This window comes from Zootermopsis nevadensis, unplaced genomic scaffold, assembly GCF_977971745.1.
Source record: "Zootermopsis nevadensis isolate Lab colony 2312 unplaced genomic scaffold, Znev_1.0 Znev_ptg000003l, whole genome shotgun sequence".
Classification (NCBI taxonomy): Eukaryota; Metazoa; Arthropoda; class Insecta; order Blattodea; family Termopsidae; genus Zootermopsis; species Zootermopsis nevadensis.
In genome coordinates, this window is record NW_028259135.1 from 6,515,760 (window position 1) to 6,534,528 (window position 18,769).

At 38.9% G+C, this 18,769-nt stretch overlaps 1 protein-coding gene across 1 annotated transcript in view; it reads left to right on the forward strand.

Annotated features, from left to right (window-relative positions):
- The window catches only part of swi2 (Protein singed wings 2), a 48,055-nt gene that overhangs the window by 3,712 nt on the left and 25,574 nt on the right, over positions 1-18,769 (forward strand). Inside the window, exons 2-3 of the mRNA XM_022059030.2 lie at positions 8,820-8,966; positions 18,557-18,713. Coding sequence (XP_021914722.1) covers positions 8,820-8,966; positions 18,557-18,713 — 304 coding nt within the window. The remainder of the gene's footprint in view (positions 1-8,819; positions 8,967-18,556; positions 18,714-18,769) is intronic.

Genomic DNA, 18,769 nt, shown 5'->3' on the forward strand with positions numbered 1-18,769 from the left:
TTCTGTACGCCTGGTTTTAAAAAGTCTTACTAATCCTTAAACTAATTCAAATTCGGCAATAACACTAATTTAACACATTAAAGGTAAGTATTTTCGTGATTCAAAAAAACGAAAAAATATAATTAAACAAAGGACTGAGATTTAAAGTTCTCATGGCGGTGAAGATGTCGGTGTTAAGCTTTAAGGTTGTAACGCCGTGTGGACTTGCAATGAGATGCCGACGTTTCAGAGGAAGACACTGCCCTTATCTTCAGGGCTGAAGTTCAACATCGATAAGTAAAAGACGTCGGTAATTCTTCGCCTTTATACAAGGGGCAAAACAGGTTCTTAAACGTCAAAGCTTAACGGTGGTAACCTGAAATAACGGAGATAAGCACTGGTGGGGCAGTGTAAGAAAGTGGCAGCTTATGGTACTAACCGCACGATCAATGCAATAGGACGGTATAGTAGAAGTTTAAGCCCTTTTTCAATTTGTCGGATATAATCACAAGGATTATTATCCTTGCTGTACAATCTGAGCTGCTGAGAACATCGTTAAATGAACATATATAAATACATATTGAGAATATCTGTAAAACACGTTTACATCTTACGCAATATTTCTTAGACAGATTTGTTGATGTGTTATATTTATGAATTCTTAACCTAACCTTCTAAACCTGGCCCCCTTTTAATGACTAATTACCATATAAAAATTTAACCTAGGCCGTAAGTAAGTTCTAGTCACTCAGGGTGATTAACAACAGAGTAGCGTCTACGCGGTTCCCATAAAGCACTTGAGCGGGTCGCAGATTTGTAACCGCCAGACCACACGGCCCCATTCTACGAGTTTCTATCAATATGGTTAGAATAACAGCGTGACTGTATGGAACTACATATTGTCAAATTGATAAGAAACAGATATTGATAAGTTCGTCCCGTCGATTGCAACGGGTCGTTCCTCTAATATTATGTTATTATTTTCGTGTGCACGGAAATGAAAGTTTCTAACAAAACGTTACTCTAAAGAATCATTCTATCATCATTCCATCCATTCGTCATTTTATAGGGTATTTACTTACTTCTATGTATCCAAGACGAACCTCGCCCTTGAGGTACATAGTGCAGCAGATATTTCCAAAATACATTTTGTTTTTAATTCGTGTTACATACATTAAACACTTTTTCGCGTGAGGCATTATTATATAGGGTGAGTCAAAAGTATGTTTACAAACTTCGTGTGCGTGTTCCTGGATCAAAATAAGAAAAAAATGTAGTCGCAAATGCTTATTTTTCAAACTAATAGCCAAAAATAAGTTTAAATGTATGCCTTTATTGCCATGTATAAGGACAGGGATGTTTCTTTATAACAGATGCTCAAAGATTGTTCCTCCATTCTCCACACATGTACGAGCACGACGTACACAAGACTGACGTATTCGTTCGTAAAACCAGAGTTTCCTCGAATCATCTAGTATGCATTCTGCACACGTTCCCATAGGTCATCATTGTTTATGGGTGTTGCATAAACGACGGACTTCGAGTGACCCCACAGATAAAAGTCCAATGGAGTCAGGTCCGGTGACCTCGGTGGCCATGCTACTGGGCCACCACGCCCAATCCATCGCTGAGGGTACTGTTCATTGAGATGATATCTGACGTGACGGGAGAAGTGTGCTGGGGTTCTGTCGTGCATAAACCACATTTGTCTTCTTATATTCAGTGGTACATCTTCAAGAAGACGTAGCAAGTGTCTTCTTAAGAATCACCGATTTGAAGGTCCTCTTAGACGCGATGGAAGCATGTGCGGACCAATAAGCATGTCGCCAACAATTCCCGCCCAAACGTTAATTGAAAATCTTTGCTGGAAGCTGGATACAGTTTGATATAAAGTCAATTCATCGAAACTTATTTTTGGCTATTATTTCGAAAATGAAACATTTGCGACCCCATTTTCATAGGAACATATTCTCTTATTTTTGATCCTGGAACACGCACACGAAGTTTGTAAACATACTTTTGACTCACTCTGTATATTATATATGAGTGTCTTTCGAATGATGTATGAAGAGCCTAGAATGGCAGTTTTCTGAAGTTCCCCGATGTTGTGTTCGCCAGGGATGTTGGCCAAATATTTTCTGAGTGACTTGGAGACAGTTCCAGTGGCTCCTATAATTACTGGAATTACTTATTATTATTATTATTATTATTATTATTATTATTACATGAATTGTTTAATTGGTCCACAAGCAGCCAAAAACTTCAGGCGTGTTGCCGTCATAACTCGGATGCTTGCAGGCCAGATGAAACTGTAGTCACGGCTCGAACCACGAGATAGGCGGCTACAGTGAGTTGGGGTCGTGCGCACGCAGTAGTCGGAGCGACCCAAGAAGCACGGCCTTTTGCATCCGGCTGAGTAGTGCTTCAGCGTTACGCTGGCATGCCGGAGTGAGCTTGATGTTAGCCAGCAGTGACGACTTGACTCCTCCAAGAACTCCAATTATAAGGACGATTAATTTGACAGTGAATCCTGGGTACAGCTGTCTTAGCTCAAACACAAGGTCCGTTTTTCAGCCTCCTTCACAACTATGTTGGTTTCAGCCGGGGCCGAAAACTCGATGACATACATGGTGCATCCAGAGGTATCGATGAGAACGATGTCAGGTTTAGTGGCTGTTAACTGCCTGGTAGTGGGGAACGAATAGTTCCAATAAATTTTACATTTGTCGTTCTCAACGACGGACTCAATGTCCCCAGGAGCGTAAGGCAAAACGGGTGTCTTATCTATGCCGTAAAAGTGTCTCAGGTGGTAGTAGAGTATACGTAAAGCAGCGTTATGTCGATGAATGTAGGCGCAGCTGGCATAATGTTTACATGCCGACAAAAGATGCATCAACGTCTCTGGTTGCATTCGGCATGCCCTGCAGACAGTATCCACTACCCCCACACCCATCACCATTCGGCGGTACACAAGTGTGTTTACCACACCATCTTGGCACGCTAAGATGAAACCCTCGGTTTCAGACTTTAGTCCAGCCGACCGTAGAAAGGCGAACGTCAGGTGTTTTGACAAGCCCATTTTTTCTACATTTTTGAAGAAGGCCCCATGCATGGGTTTATCTGCATGTTGTTTGAGCAACAAAGTTTGCTCAGCCTTCTTAACAGTGCCCTTGAATTGATCTGACGTCAGTGTCAAGAGGGGCAACTGTCTTCGCTGTACAACTGAGCTGGTGTCGAAGTCAAGTCCGAGGTCATTTGCTGCTCTCTTTGCCGCCTGAAATATAAACGCCCCTACACCCGCAGACTCATGCGAACATACGAATGTCAGAAGGGGGTCAGAGCTATTAATGATGGAATGAGCTGTGCCCAGAACTATCCTGTTGTGAAGATTCTCCAGACCCAAGAGACCTCTACCTCCAAGATGACGCGGGAGGTATATGCGTTGGACAGAAGATTTAGGGTGAAGACTTCGGTGCATGGTCATCATTTTTCTGGTGGCCCTGTCCAGGTTTTTCAACTCGTTAACTGTCCACTTCATTGCTCCAAAAGTATAGAGCAGGATCGGAACAGCAAGCATGTTGGTGGCAGTGACTTTGTTTCTACCAGAGAGCTCGGAACTCCAAATCTGTCGTAGGGTGTGTCTATACTTGCTGCACAGAGCCTCTTTGACCTTGGAGACATCTTGGACGTGACTCTCACTCACACCAAGATATGTATAGGACTCTTCGGCATCAAGATGGTGTATGATGCTTCCGTCCACGAGTTGCACGTCTTCGCCGAAATCCCTATTTCTTCCCCTTTTCAAATGCAGAACTGCACACTTGTCCAATCCAAATTCCATGCCGATATCCTGAGTGTATACTTGCACGGTGTTCAGTGCACTTTGAATGCCACTGTCGCTGGCAGCATAAAGTTTTAAGTCATCCATATAAAAAAGGTGTGTGACTTTGTGGCTACGGATGGAAGGTGCACCGCACATGTAGCCACGTTCACGTCTTAGCACAACGGAAAGAGGAAGTAGCGTGATGCAGAAAAGAAGAGGGCTCAAGCTGTCACCTTGAAACACTCCGCGGTGGTAGCATACCAACTCGGTTGACACTACACGCTTCCCAGATGTTAGAATGAAGCGCGTTTTCCAGAGCGGTAGTAGATTTTCAATGCATTTCACTATGTCAGGTTGGACTTTCAGCACTTTGAGCAAGATGACAATTAGCTCATGAGATGTTGTGTCAAAAGCTTTTTTGTAGTCCACCCAGGCCATTGACAGGTTGCGCTTATAATGGACCGCATCTTGACAGATGCATCTGTCAATCAACAGATTGTCCTTGCAACCTGCAATGCCACGTTTCGAACCCCGCTGCTCATATACCTCTTTCCAGATAGGGTCAATATGGTGCAGTATGCGTTCGTTCAAGATGGAGGTGAACGCCTTGTATACAGTATTAAGACAGGTAATAGGTCGGTAGTTTTCCGGATTAGACAAATCTCCTTTCTTCGGAATAAGAACGGTGCGCCCTTCTGTTAACCAAGGTGGAATGGGCTCTGTACCACACAAAAAAGATGTAAAGATACGAGATAAATGTTTGTGTGTGCTCGTGAAAGTTTTCCACCAAAAATTATTGATGGCATCTATTCCAGGAGCAGAAAAATTCTTTTTGCCAGTAAAGGCACGTTTCACATCTTGTTCGGTGATCACTAGGGGCACATCATCATCCTCTAAATGGCGATCGCAGAACTGCCTAAAGAGGCCAATGGCCGGAGAATCTATGTTCAACGGAAATCTAGTCTCGTAGAGTTTCTTCCAGAATGACTCGACCTGCGTTGCTGTTGGTGGGGTATGAACGACTGGAGTGTTCTTCCTGAAGAGACGGGAAGGGCATACACGAAAGATGGTGTTCTCCTTTACAGCCCTATAACGTTTCACTAACTTCTTCCTGTCCGCGGTTAGTGCCCGTATTTTGTCCAGAGAGTGCTGCTTGATGGTCAGCAGCGTATTCTTGTTCAGTGTGTGATACTTGGCCTTGAGAGAGCGGGCGATAAGCCTCAGCTTGGTGGTAAATCTCCGACCAGAGTTTACATACTCAATCACGCAGTGAATTCTGGATACCAGTTGCCTTTCCAACTTTAACTTCGCGTCCAGACGTTTTGTTTGCTGCTCAGCTTTTTCTGCCACCCTAAACGGGGCTGGGGTTACTAATAACCTGGCTGCAGCGTAAACGGCGCGATTGATAGTAAGCAGATCAGAATCATTTTTTAGGAATTCATCTAAGATTTCGTTCATTTCGGCCAGATGTTTGGCCCGCAGCGATATCTTGTGGTGAACTGTTCGCTGTTATTATTATTATTATTATTATTATTTTGTTTTGTTTTGAGTACCAGCTTTGTGGATCCCGCATTAATCGTACGGATACTATTAAAGATTTGGGAATCATCCTTGATTCTAAACTTCATTTTCACCACCATGTTGACTTTGTGTCTACTCAAGCCTTGACGTTATTGGGTCTTATTCGTGCTACAACCATTTTCTTTTTCAACTTTGGACAGTCTTTATATGTTATATTTTAGTCTAGTAAGATCTAAGCTTAAATATGCATCAGTTACATGGAATTCTTTAACTGCTGCTGACACTTGTAAGCTCGAACGCATACAGAGCAAGTTCTTAACCTCGTGTTACACTCGTTTCTTTCCTCATGTCCGTTATCACTACGCCAATGCCTTAGAAAACCTACATTTTCACACTCTTGGCAGTAGGAGGAGTTACCTAGACGCCATCTTTCTTATTAACGTGTATGACCGATATAAATTCTGTCCCTCCTTACTCGAGACTGTTGGTGTGCGTGTCCCATTTCGCAATTTTAGAGATTTCTCTCTTTTTACTGTTGGCCCCGCATGCAAAAGTTGTCCATCTGCTAGATGCGCATCAGCTGCGAATAATCTTTGCAATGACTTTGACATCTTTAGTAACCATTTGCTTACTCTTAGGCATATCCTAAAGTAGATGGCATTGCTTCATTTATAAATAATTGTTATTTTTTGCTCTGTTTTAATTATTAACCTGTCTGTTGCTAGGAACGTTATTATTATTATTATTATATGATTACTGTATTTACTTTATTTTCTTTGTGCTGTATCTGTAATTGGCTTTCTGGATGCAGAACTCTATTAAAATGAACTGAATTGTTATTATTTGCTGTTGTTCTTTCCTGTATTTGTTACTGTTTTAACAACGTGTTTGTTGCCACAAGAAACTTCCTATGTATGGTTGCTCGCGAGCATTTGATAGTTCTTTTGCTGTTCCAGAAATTCGCACTCAGGATTTATTTCAGGCATGGAACTCAAGACTTCAGCTGCTGATTATCCTTCAAACTTCACCTCTTGCACCTGCCACTTGATGTTCTTTCTTAACACACTACGTCTTAGTGACGTCATGCTACATTGACCTAGTTTTCGACTTCTTTGTCGGCAGATATAACCCCGTTTCTATCTTTCTCTCTCTTCTGTTTTACATTTTATTCCTTTTTGACAAGTTGCAAAAATGCGTCCACTAACTTCGCCATGTCTGTCTGTCCTAACACGTAACAACTTGAGACATGGCGAGTTTCATCATCTCTTGTAAACGCATTCCAATTGTGTTTAAGAACAAGCAGAAATGACGGACATTTCAAACGAAGACGTTCACGAGGTTCTGTGCTTCTCAAGCGTAACTCCATAAATACTTCCCGGAACTGAGATTTGTCGAGCAAACGCTCTAGAGAAAACTGGAGGGGAGAAGAAGAAGAAGAAGAAGAAGAAGAAGAAGAAGAAGAAGAAGAAGCAGCAGCTTTCATGTCCTTCTGTTCGAGTTAAGCAAATAAAATTAATTTTTGTGTTAAGGAATATTTCTGGGTTGTTGTGCCGTGTATTATGGTAGATGTTTACCAACGTTTCGGAGGTCATACTGCCTCCGTCATCAGAGTATGAAGATTTCTGTCTTCTGGGTTGTTTCGCTGTGTAGTCTGGTCGATGTTTACGAACGTTTCAGAGGTCATACTGCCTCCGTCATCAGGGCGATGAGTATGAAGATTTCTGTCTTCTGGGTTGTTGCGCTGTGTAGTCTGGTCGATGTTAACCAACGTTTCAGAGGTCATACTGCCTCCATCATCAGGGCGATGAGTATGAAGATTTCTGTCTTCTGGGTTGTTGCGCTGTGTAGTCTGGTAGATGTTAACCAACGTTTCAGAGGTCATACTGCCTCCGTCATCAGGGCGATGAGTATGAAGATTTCGGTCTTCTGGGTTGTTGCGCTGTGTAGTCTGGTAGATGTTAACCAACGTTTCAGAGGTCATACTGCCTCCATCATCAGGGCGATGAGTATGAAGATTCCTGTCTCCTGGGTTGTTGCGCTGTGTAGTCTGGTCGATGTTTACCAACGTTTCAGAGGTCATACTGCCTCCGTCATCAGGGCGATGATTTTTGTGTTTCGAAATTTAATGTGTCGAGGAGGAATAAATAGACCGGGGTTCATCAAATTCAACGCTGGAAATCTTCACAGAAATGTGTGAAACCATTTCAAACTTTCTAAAGATTAGCGCAGTAGAAGGGACGCTTATAAGAAGCCAAACTATGGATTCGTAAGCCACGAAATATGTGAGCAGAAGGTCCAGTTCTTTCTGTACGCTCCTGCGCCGGCCTGCTTTACGATTTTTGTAAGGATCATCAGAGGCTTGCATTGACAAGTGAACATCTAGAAGCGCTGACGGCAAACGCTATGCGTGTATTTCGTAACTAGTGACATCCAGGTCCTCGTGGCGGTGAATATGTCAGTGTTGGTCTTTTGTCTAGTGACACAATGCGGACTTTAAGTGGAATTATCTGAAACTTTGGTATCTATCTACAAGACCAGAATACCAACATCGACATTTTGTAACTTGACGTATTTTCCTGATGATTCTTTGTACTCCGTCTCACGAGTCTGCCAAGTTATAAATTACTGCAAACCTAGGTCGACACACGTTCTCATGGATGTTAACTTTCCCCTTTTACTGTCGTGCAGACTGTACCATTTAAAACGAACGCAAGGACAGTTACGTGCTGTAGTACAAAAATGAAATCAAGGCCCAGGTCCATCCCATGTGATAAATTCTCTTAAGTTTCTTCGTGAAAGCCGAGTTAGATCAACTTGGATCCTAAACCGCTTCTCACCCTAGTTGCGCAAAAACTGTGCAGGTGCGAACATGGCGTATTAACGAGCAGAACGCGTGTTCTCGAACGTTAATTTGCATCGAAGTCTCCTTCATTGGTTCGTGAAGCATTCACCAATGACGAGGAAATACAGAATAAAACAGCAATACACCCACTGGTAACAAAATTTAGAGACACAGGAAGTATTTATGACAGGCAATATCTGCTGTAAAGATGCCGTGTAAGTTCTTACTAACAAATAAAAACTAAAAGAAAAAATGGTCTTGCATTTATGTCATCAAACGTTACAGTCATGGTTGCGTCTTAAATGGAACACGCTGTATAAGCCAAATGCAGTATAAAGGAATGACATATAGAAGGTACGATGCGTGTCTGAAACCCGGTTAATTTAATAAACCTTGATTTCATCGACGTAGTATAAGAATTGCACATTACGAAGATGCTCATTATGAAGTTTACCAATCGTACTTTCTGTCTCTTACGTCAAAATATTTTCCTCATGCACCCTCGAACTGTGTAAAACTTCGGCCTTCGGGAATGAGCCGCGTCGAATATTAAAAATTGTCATTTGCAATAAAAGCCTACATATTTTTTTGCATGACTCACAAACAGCGATAACATTAATCTTAATTGTGACTGGCTGTTTCTCCGTGTTGCAGATGCATCGTGTTCTTTGGTTGGATGATGATTGCTGTGATGTCATGTCCGTCAGAGATGAAATGCAAACGCTACTCCTTGGATACGTCAAAGAGCTTGAGAGTCACGTGCTCGGGAGGTCTCCACGGAAAATTTCAGACGGGTACAAGGTAACACGAGAATCATTCAGGTAGTCAACAAGCCCATCTAGCGTCGATGTTGGAACGCCTCACACCGTGGTGCACAGTTTTTTTTAGAAGCAAATAGTCCCTACGCTGGTGAATAAATTCCATGTCTTGTATGGGAAATGAAGATTTTGTATCCATACCAACAGGAATCCAATCCATACATTGTAACTTTTTTCCTTGAGATTCACTTTAATATCATCCTCCCTTCTACGAATATTTCTTAAAAATGGCGTCTTTTTTCTCGGATTGCCAACTAAAACTCTGTGCGTATCTCTCATTTCTTCCATCCGCGGTACAAGCTCCTTGCCGCCAACCTCATCTCCCTTGACCTTGTGACGTTTATAGTATTTCGTGAAGACCACAAATTTTGCAGCTTCTCATTAAGTAATTTTCTCTCTTTGGTCCGACAATTCTCCACAGAACTTTGCTACAAAACGTTATAACCTTCAATAATTGTTTTTCCGTCAACACTTCGAAGCCTTTTAAGTCTAAGTAACATTTAAGAATTGAGTCCGTACCGCGAAGAAAACACAACACTTCACTGTTTCGAGAAGTGAAAAAAAAAGCAAATTTGTTGAACGATGACGCTGGTAGTGCATATATTTATCATTATGGTTTAAAGGGTTAATGTGACGGAACAAGTTCACGCCCATAAACACAGTAGATAAAAGTTACAGTATACTTTGTTTCAATTGAATAAACATTTTCTTGGATATTATCCATCGTCTAGTAAATATAAAACGTAAAACGACGTTTCGGAGATGGGACTCTATCTCCGTCTTCAGGTTCCTACACAGTTGGGCCCACTAGATAGAGCTAATCCCTATCTCCGGACAAAGTAAAACGTGAAAGTCCCGGAATAAAAAGGCATTACCACACCATCCATCCGTGGGACGTAAAAGAATAGTATGTAGAAATCAAAATTCATAAACACGATAAAGCCAAAAAACAAAAACTCACAAAAGGTGGGAACTGTGTAGGAACCTGAAGACGGAGATAGAGTCCCATCTCCGAAACGTCGTTTTACGTTTTATATTTACTAGACGATGGATAATATCAAAGAAAATTTTTATTCAGTTGACTCTTCACCATCGTCAAGTAGTTTTAGATTTGATATACTTTGTTTCATTTTTATCTTTAGATATTAAGGCAACATGTAATCTGTAATTTTTTTATTTTGTCCTGAATTCTGAAAAAGATGTTACGGAAATGTGCTTAGTTTTATCGGCGTCTACATTCTGTCTAGACTCTCATTATATATTGTAATTTAATGCGTTTATGGTTGAAAGCATATGCAAGGGGAATTTTTGATCATAAACGTATTGAAGATACTAAAAACTAACTTGAAATAATACGCAGTAGAACACAAGTGTGTCGAAACATATATCTAGACAATTTTAAAAACTACCTAAATAAATAAATTGTAATCCTTGTAGAGCTAACAGGGCGAGGGCTTAGGTCGTGATATTTGTGGTCATAATAGTGATATAGGTAGAGATAATTACATGCGGAGTTTGCTTATGTACATAGTTTATTTGCATGGGTTCTGTTGATAGGGTTTTAAGTTTTATCTGCAAATATCCTAAAGCATATATCACTCTACTGATCTACCTGTCACCAATGACTTGAAGAAAAATATTAGTTTGCTTGATTATTTAAATTTAAGATAGTTCCTGTTATAAGCATTCAATATTATCGCCATTTGCTCTTTCCGTGAATTGAATTAAATATTCACAATTTATGTACTTTGCTGTTATTTCCAACTACTATTCGTAGCAAACAGTTTTGCATTGCATTTATAAGAATGAAACTTAATGGACCTGTTGTACAAGGTGTCAAAATTTGTTACGTCACTGCAAATTACCACTTCATTCAATCCAGCGTACTTCGTTACATCGACAAAAAATATTGTTAAAGTTGACGTATTTAGAAACTATTTAATACGTTTTAAAATTCGACTGTCAATGTCAACGAATATGTCAGACGATAAAAAGATCATTACAACAAGAGGTTATGAATTCTGACGGCAAAGTTTTATAAATATTTTTACGATAAGATTTAAAATTTTAAAGAAATATCGTGTAATCTTAAAAGGTTGCATTCTGTTGTGTGTATGTCTTCAGTAATAAAGAGTATATACCATAACATAATTTAATTATATGGTATGCTCAATAACCTAAATTAATTATCTTGTTCTTTTACACAAAAAATGTTTCTGTAATCAAATCTGTAGGTGGACTGTATTATAATATACCACAATTAAAATTTAAATCTAGTGTCAATAAACTCAAACTGCAGCGAAACCTTTGTTCACAACACGATAATGATAGAAGAGGGCGTGGAGGAAGATATCTGTACCCAAGAGTCGAAGGAACTCGAAGATGCAGACAGAGGAACTTCACATTTCGCGGGCCTGATCTTAACATGATGTTAATACGGCGCTGAACCCTCGGGGCCCATAAAGAGCCAACTATTCTCAGTTTTCCAAGATATGTGATACATGGATTCATTTAAATAATTCTGTGTTTAAAGTTTCCCACTAATGTTACAGCTGTGGAAAAACGTAATTCACGTTGGTAGACGTCCTATAAAACTATGTAAATGAAGTAAAGAAAGGAGGCTTTTAATGATGATTTAGTGGGCGTGGAATGAAATGGCCATATAACGTAGGTCATTATTCAATGTGACGTGTGTGCACTGTGAGCAATGAGCAGTGATTGTCATATGTCTAACCGTAATGAAGAGTTGGTTCGGAGGTTTTATTAATGCTTTTGATTTACAGTTTTATCTTTATCACTCAAATATACAAACAAACAGCTTCAAACTGATGGATTGCCCGTTTGTCTTTAGTTAAAATCCAGCTTCAAGCACTGTCCTATTATTTAAAAAATCAACAAACGTACCCAATAGACATTATCATGTAAAACATATACAATCTTACGGATGACTGTATTCTCTAATCTTATTATGTATTAGTTAAAACGAGTTGAGAATATTCCCCAAAATATTTTGTCGCTACAGGCTGCACCATTTAAAAATTCAACCCCAAAACAATCACTACGGTACAAAAATTAAAGCAAGAGGAGGTCCGGCCCCATGTAATAGACTCTCCCGACCTCCCCGTGACACGAGTCAAGGTCAACCTAGCTGCTAGGCCGCTGCCCACGCCAGTTGCACAAAAGCTGTGCAGGTGCGAAAATGGCGTAGTCTAAGTAGGATTTGAGGTTTTGACGGCGGTGAGTCTGAAGATGGCTGTTTTCTGGGCTGTAGCGCCATGTAGTCTTTTATAAGTTTACCAGTTTCGGCTGTACTTTCTACCGACATCATCAGGGAGAAGACAGCCATCTTCATCGTGTATTCTGTATTCACGAGTTCGACATGTGTTTATTCTCGAACATTAATTCGCATCAAGATCCAGTGTTGGTCTTCGTGAAGCTCTTAAGCCGTGCGTAAGATGATTATCCGATGACAGTACACCGAGTGATAAAAAATCTCGGAGCACATGAAGTGTTTTGGTATAGGAAAAATGTCTAACTTCGGCCGGTGTTAATTTCAGAACGTGCTGAGAAGCTGTTATGCTAACCTAACCCAACCTAACCTAACCTAATCTAACCTAACCTAACCTAAACTAACCTAACCTAACATAACCTAACAAATAAGAACTGGAAGTAACTGGTTTGTCTCATTATATTGTTGTCAACAAAGCGTACAAATGGTCTTGTAGCTAGTGATGAGTTTTAAATGGTACTTCCTGTAGAAGCGAACTTCGTTCTCACTATGATTCCGATCAAGTCACGGGTAAGGTTATGATAACATGTCGGCAGGTCGCGTTTGCGCACATCTAATGTTTATGGACCGTCTATATTATTATAACTGATATACGAAGCGGTCCAATGAAAAGCTATCGTAGTTCTAATTTGTCCACAAGAAATCTCACCTGAAGTAAAACGGACTACGTCGTCAAGAAATTTTCTTTTGATTCTGCGATGTAATGAAGTGTTCTTTAGTTTATTTAATGATGCTGAATCACGTACAGATTCTTTATAATGACGAACGGTAAACTGTAGATTGTGAATTGTATATTTTACTTCTGAGGCTACAATTGATAGGAGAGCCTGAGAAAATTAATGGAAATCTGAAAAGGATTCAAGTAGGGCATTTTCCAGATACGTGGGAAGAATTTGGACCATTACACCAAAAATTATACTCCTGTAAAATGTCATATATAAGCAAATTTTTTTTGAAGAACTCGTTATTGAAGAAAATAATTTCATTAATTACATTCAATGTATTTAACTTTTTTAAAAAAATTAACGGAACAATATCTCTTTTGGAAACTGTCACGTAACATTTGTCCTTGTTTCTCTGAGATCAAAGACTTGGGATCTGCAACGGAAATTACAAGCCTGAATTCCGTAACAGTTCATTGTCAAAAGCATTTCGATTCAACGGATATACTAACGCTCCAATAATTTGCTGTTACACAAAAAGAACGTTGCCAAGACAACGAAACGTAGGATGTTACTCACGACAGTTAAGTACAACCTCCCAGTCACGATGCGAACTGCAGACTTAGTTTTTACACGGCAAACTTCTGCAGAGCAAACACGGCGACTGGAAGTGGATGACTGAATGTCGTATGAAACAGATAAGTTTATAATAACACTAGGATTTTGTGAATTCTTTGTTCGGAACAGATTAAATTAATTTATAATGTGGAGGTCGGTTTTAAAAATCCGTATACAGATTCCATGATTAAATATTTTAATTGGTTTACATGAAATAGATTATACTGCTGAGGTTTAATAATAAATGTTGTTGAGTTATTTTAACTTTATTCTCTATTTATGAAGTTCTAATATAAATGTATCATAGATGGTGGGATAATATTAAAATTGATGTTAAAGAAATATAGCATGAGGGTTCGGAGTACGTGGTTAAGGAAAGGATATAGTGGCAGGATATTTTGATCACGGTAATGAACTTTTGGTTTTTAAGAATTGCGGAGAAATTCTTTACTAGTTGAATCACCGTGGGCTTCTCCAGAGTACCCTGCATGAAATTAAGAAAGCATTTGACATGATTTTTGTTTCTTTATGTACAGAAATCCTAAGGTTATATTGCAGCGTCATGTTATGGATACGATTAAATATTACAGAACGTGGATTCACTTTACTACATTCACCGTGTAAATTATTGGGCTACATGTTTCGGACTTATATGGTATATACTGCGGTCCCTATTTCTGCAACTCACTCTATTATAATCCAAATGTATCTTAAAATAATAATTTTAAAAGCACTGGATATTTCAAAACCTCAAACATTTTCGCTGGATATATAAATCTACGAACATTATCATCGAGTTTATGAACAATGTTGTGTAATTAGATGTAGTTAATTAAGTTAATATCTTGATTAAAGATTAAAATATGATAAAATCTTCCACTGGTATGGTCTATAGAGTCACAGTTCCATGTTGTGATTTGGATGTTTAAAACTAATGCATGCGGTGATATAAAGAATTTTCTGAATATTTTACATCGTCTAATAAATAAAATCATAAAATCCACGACGTTTTAGAGATTGGACTCTATCTTACTGAGGACGGTGATAAAGTATCATCTCCGAAACGTCGTGGATTTTATGATTTTATTTATTCGAAGATGGAAAATATCCAGAAAAGTCTTTACTTCAATAAAGCACTATCGTCACGAACTTTTAAAATTAATGCATGCGTTGTTTTCCTACTAAACATTGTATTAAGGTTATAATTAAAGTTTCACTAACAAAATCTTGAATTGTGATTATGTGCCGAGCCGCTGAGGTGACTATAAGCAGTCGGTAGATTTGTTCTGTGGAGAATGTCCTATCAAAATACTCTTTGATATTTTGCTATTGAAGTTCTTTGGGTGTAAACTTCATAAGTAACAGTTACGTCACGAATTCTACAACACTTGTAAAAAATCTGTATTTGTTTGGGGCTTCTATCCGTTTAATTTCCATGGATAAAGCACGTTAATATTTACGAAGGTGTGAAATTGCTCTCTGGGACAAGTCGCTATTTTTATAATTCTTAGTATAACCTATTTTACTCCTAACAGCCAAATTTAAGCTTAAATTGTTTAAACCTTGTGATAAAAGAGGGCATCTGTTTCCTGGGAACAAAGGGGAACATTCTGTCGTTCTGAATTTATAGCTTCACATTTCAAAGGTCTGACTACTGAAAAGTGCAAATCCCAGAATGAACGCGAATGGAAAGAGAAAACGTCAGGAACTCGTTAAATGGGTTGCAGGATGTGTGGCTCATTAACGTTCTCCTTTAACAGGTCCCGTGGAGCCAAAAGTTGGAATGTTTCACACAACGAGCGTAAAGTCGAAATCTCGCTATTCATCTCCACCTAAAATACACGACTCTCCGACACATTCGATAAGTATCGGACATCTCCTTCTTATGCAACACGAAGTTTCTTTTCTACGCTTAGGTCTCCCAAGTAGTCGCTTTCGGGTGTTCAGATTAAAAGTAATAATTAATTTATATATAACATGCATGCTACATGTCCCGTCCATATAGTCCTTGATTTGATCACTCTGAAATATAGCAGGTCCCTAAATTATGAAACACTTCAAACGTGATTCAACGTTCGCACTGAAATGAAAATTTCGAATGTGGTTCCTTGGGCTGTGATGTCGTTTAGGTTTGTGTGTGGTTATACCGAAATTAGGGAGGAAACACTAGTATACATATTTTCCCTTGAGGATGGAGGCGACAGGTTTTTCTGAAACGCGGATAACGACCTCCAAGTCTACACGGAGTCACAACCTAGAACACACATTCATGACGTTCATCATTACACAAGTTTCCTTACATATCCCTTAACTTTCATTCAGATATTCTAGGATGCTGTTATCAGTCAACGTCAGTTCATGTTTTATGTTACAAAAAATGTTTCTCCTTCTGCGACTATTTTATCTTCGAAAGCCAACGTGTTCTCCACAGAATTTTAATACGAAATTATCTAACGTTTAATCCTTAATTTTCCGTAAACACGAGAGCAGATACTGCATCTAAATAAAATAACAGTCAGAAGATGAAATATTCTGAACTAAAGGGTAACAGGTATTTTGTCGCTTTATTCTGATGTTTAGTTTATGATTAACTTTGTTTAGGTTAGTTATTATTATTCATGGAAAAAAGCAGATATAATTTTACAAACTACCAAAAAATTCGTTTAGTTTATAGCTACAAGAATATGGCCTCCTGGGGTAGGGGGACTGTATAACAGAACAGTAATATACACCTAATGTAATAAATCATTCGAAATTGTTAAAAACTGAAATGTCTGAGAGAAGTAATACAATAAAATAGCAAGTTTATGATAAAATAAGAGAATATTAAATATTCTGAAAACCCTTTGTATTATTCAGTTTAAAACCTATGACTGCCCAGTCTTAATTTATAGCTTACTAGATATGAACCCTTCAAAGTGCGAAACTCATCTAAACACCAGTCTTTGTAGAATTACCACAGATTCATTTGATCCAGGTCTTAAGTCCTTCGGAGAATAGGCATGATAATAGTCACGTTGGTTGCAACCTGTAGTCAACCCCCTCGTACGCAACGTCCTTCATCGCCCTGATCCTTTAAGGGACAAACTTACCAGTCTCTGACTATACTTCCAGCATGACACACCTTATTACCATTACAAATGTAAATATTTTATAATCTTCGGCAAAATTTTTTCCTTCATTATGAGAACCAAATTATACCCATAAACATTGGAGATACATGTAGATATATAAACGTAAACGCGAGTGGTATACATAGTTACCACTGATTTTAAATAATTGTTTTTTTGTCGTGAAATGCGGTTTATTATTTTGAGAAAATATCATTCGCATGAAGAACAAAGTGTTCAGAGGAATAAACTATTGTGAATATTAGAATTTAATTCCAATACTTCTGTACGTAACGTTCATAGCTGGACTCACATCTCGCTTTGTGTTCGATACAATCGCGCCTGTTTGCCAGATATTCGAAATAATCGCTATTGATTTCGGGTGCTAGATAGCGTAGTTGTTTTACACTAACACGTTCACGAAGCGTGGACCTGCGGCTTCCTCGTTTTACAGACAACAGGAAACATTTTCCGTTCAAATGGCGACGGAAATCTTACAAAATTTCGAGCCATGAGCTAGGCGATTGTAAACTCGACGTTTGTAGAGAAACTAATAGTTGCATAGCTTTTCAATAAATTTTACATATTTTATGGTGTCCGAAGGTCATTACCATGTTTATAAGAAGACCCCATCACTCGACCCTGCCCTGAACCAGATGAATCTAGTTCATGCCATGAAACTAAAATTTATAAGATTAGTTTTAACATTAATTGAACCCATTTGTGGGGTCTCGTGTGGTCTCTTACCTTCAGTATTTACAACTAGAGTTCTGTATGCATTGCTCATTTCTACCAACCGTGCTAAACGGACTGCCCATCTCATACTCCATGATTTTCTTAACCTAGTTTTATGAATTATAGTGAAATTAAATCATGTAGCTCCTCAATGTGAATTTTTCTCCGTTCTCATGATGCCTTCCATCTCAAACCTCCACATCTTATCATCGTCATTTTGGTCTTAAAACCCTAAATCTGTATTTTTTCCTTAGGATGATTCACCAAGTTTCAAACCCATACAAAACAAAAGGTAAAATTACAGCTCTTATGTTTTAATTTCTTAAAGTAGCGTCTGAGGAAGTCTGATCAATATTTATTATACAAAATGAATTTTATTTTGATATTCCTGGTAGCGAAGGTGGGGCACAGAGGTGATATACTAAAAGAATGAAGATGTATTTATTGTTTCCGCCTGTTGATATTAATAAGTAAATTCCATATGTGTTCAAGCAAAAAGGACACAATTGAATTTATTGTAGTCGATTTAGGACTTTGCTTTTAATGGTTACCGAATGTTCATTACCGTGTTAACACAATAGCCCACCGCTGAATCCTACGTGTTAAGCATCTGCACCCTTTAAGAGACTTTAAGGTACCACGGTGACTAAACACAATGTGGTATTCAGTCATGTCTATCTGTTTGTCTGCAAGTAATAAATCGGGAACTTGACAACAGACTTTCATGAAATTTGATATTGAAGAGTTTTACTAAATTTTATCGAAATATTATTTGTTTATAAAACCCTGACAACAATATCAGACACTTCACACGAAAGTCTGCTTGCGTTTGTGTGAGGTGATTGTGAAGGAGTCACCAGGTAGGCGTGCGGCCATGGAGGAATCCACCTGATGACCTTATCTCTTAGGCACACACGCAAAAAGGTAATTACCCTTTCCACACCCTTGACGTTACTGGAGCCATTCATAAAGGTCAAAATTCAAAATTCAAGCAAGGTCGCAAGAATTGTTACCACATGCGTACATTTGCTGTACTTATTTATATTATCGAATGAAAATAACATCGGTAATTGATACATGGCTGTGTAATAGATCTGACGGTTAGACGCCAGTGTGTCGGTGGAAAGTGTTAAGTTGTTTGTCCGATGACGTGTTCCAGACGACAAGTCCACGTGATCACTCTGTGCCGGTGGCCGAATTCCACTTTCGACCCAACGATCATCGAACATCGGTTCCCGGAGTTGAGGAATCTGACTCTTCAGGACAGCGAAGTGACCCGGCTCAAGGCCTTCAGCAGTGACTTGAAGCAACTGCAGGTAATATTGACTGCTACCAGTTGCGTACAGTCCATATTACAATTTCATTTAAGTAG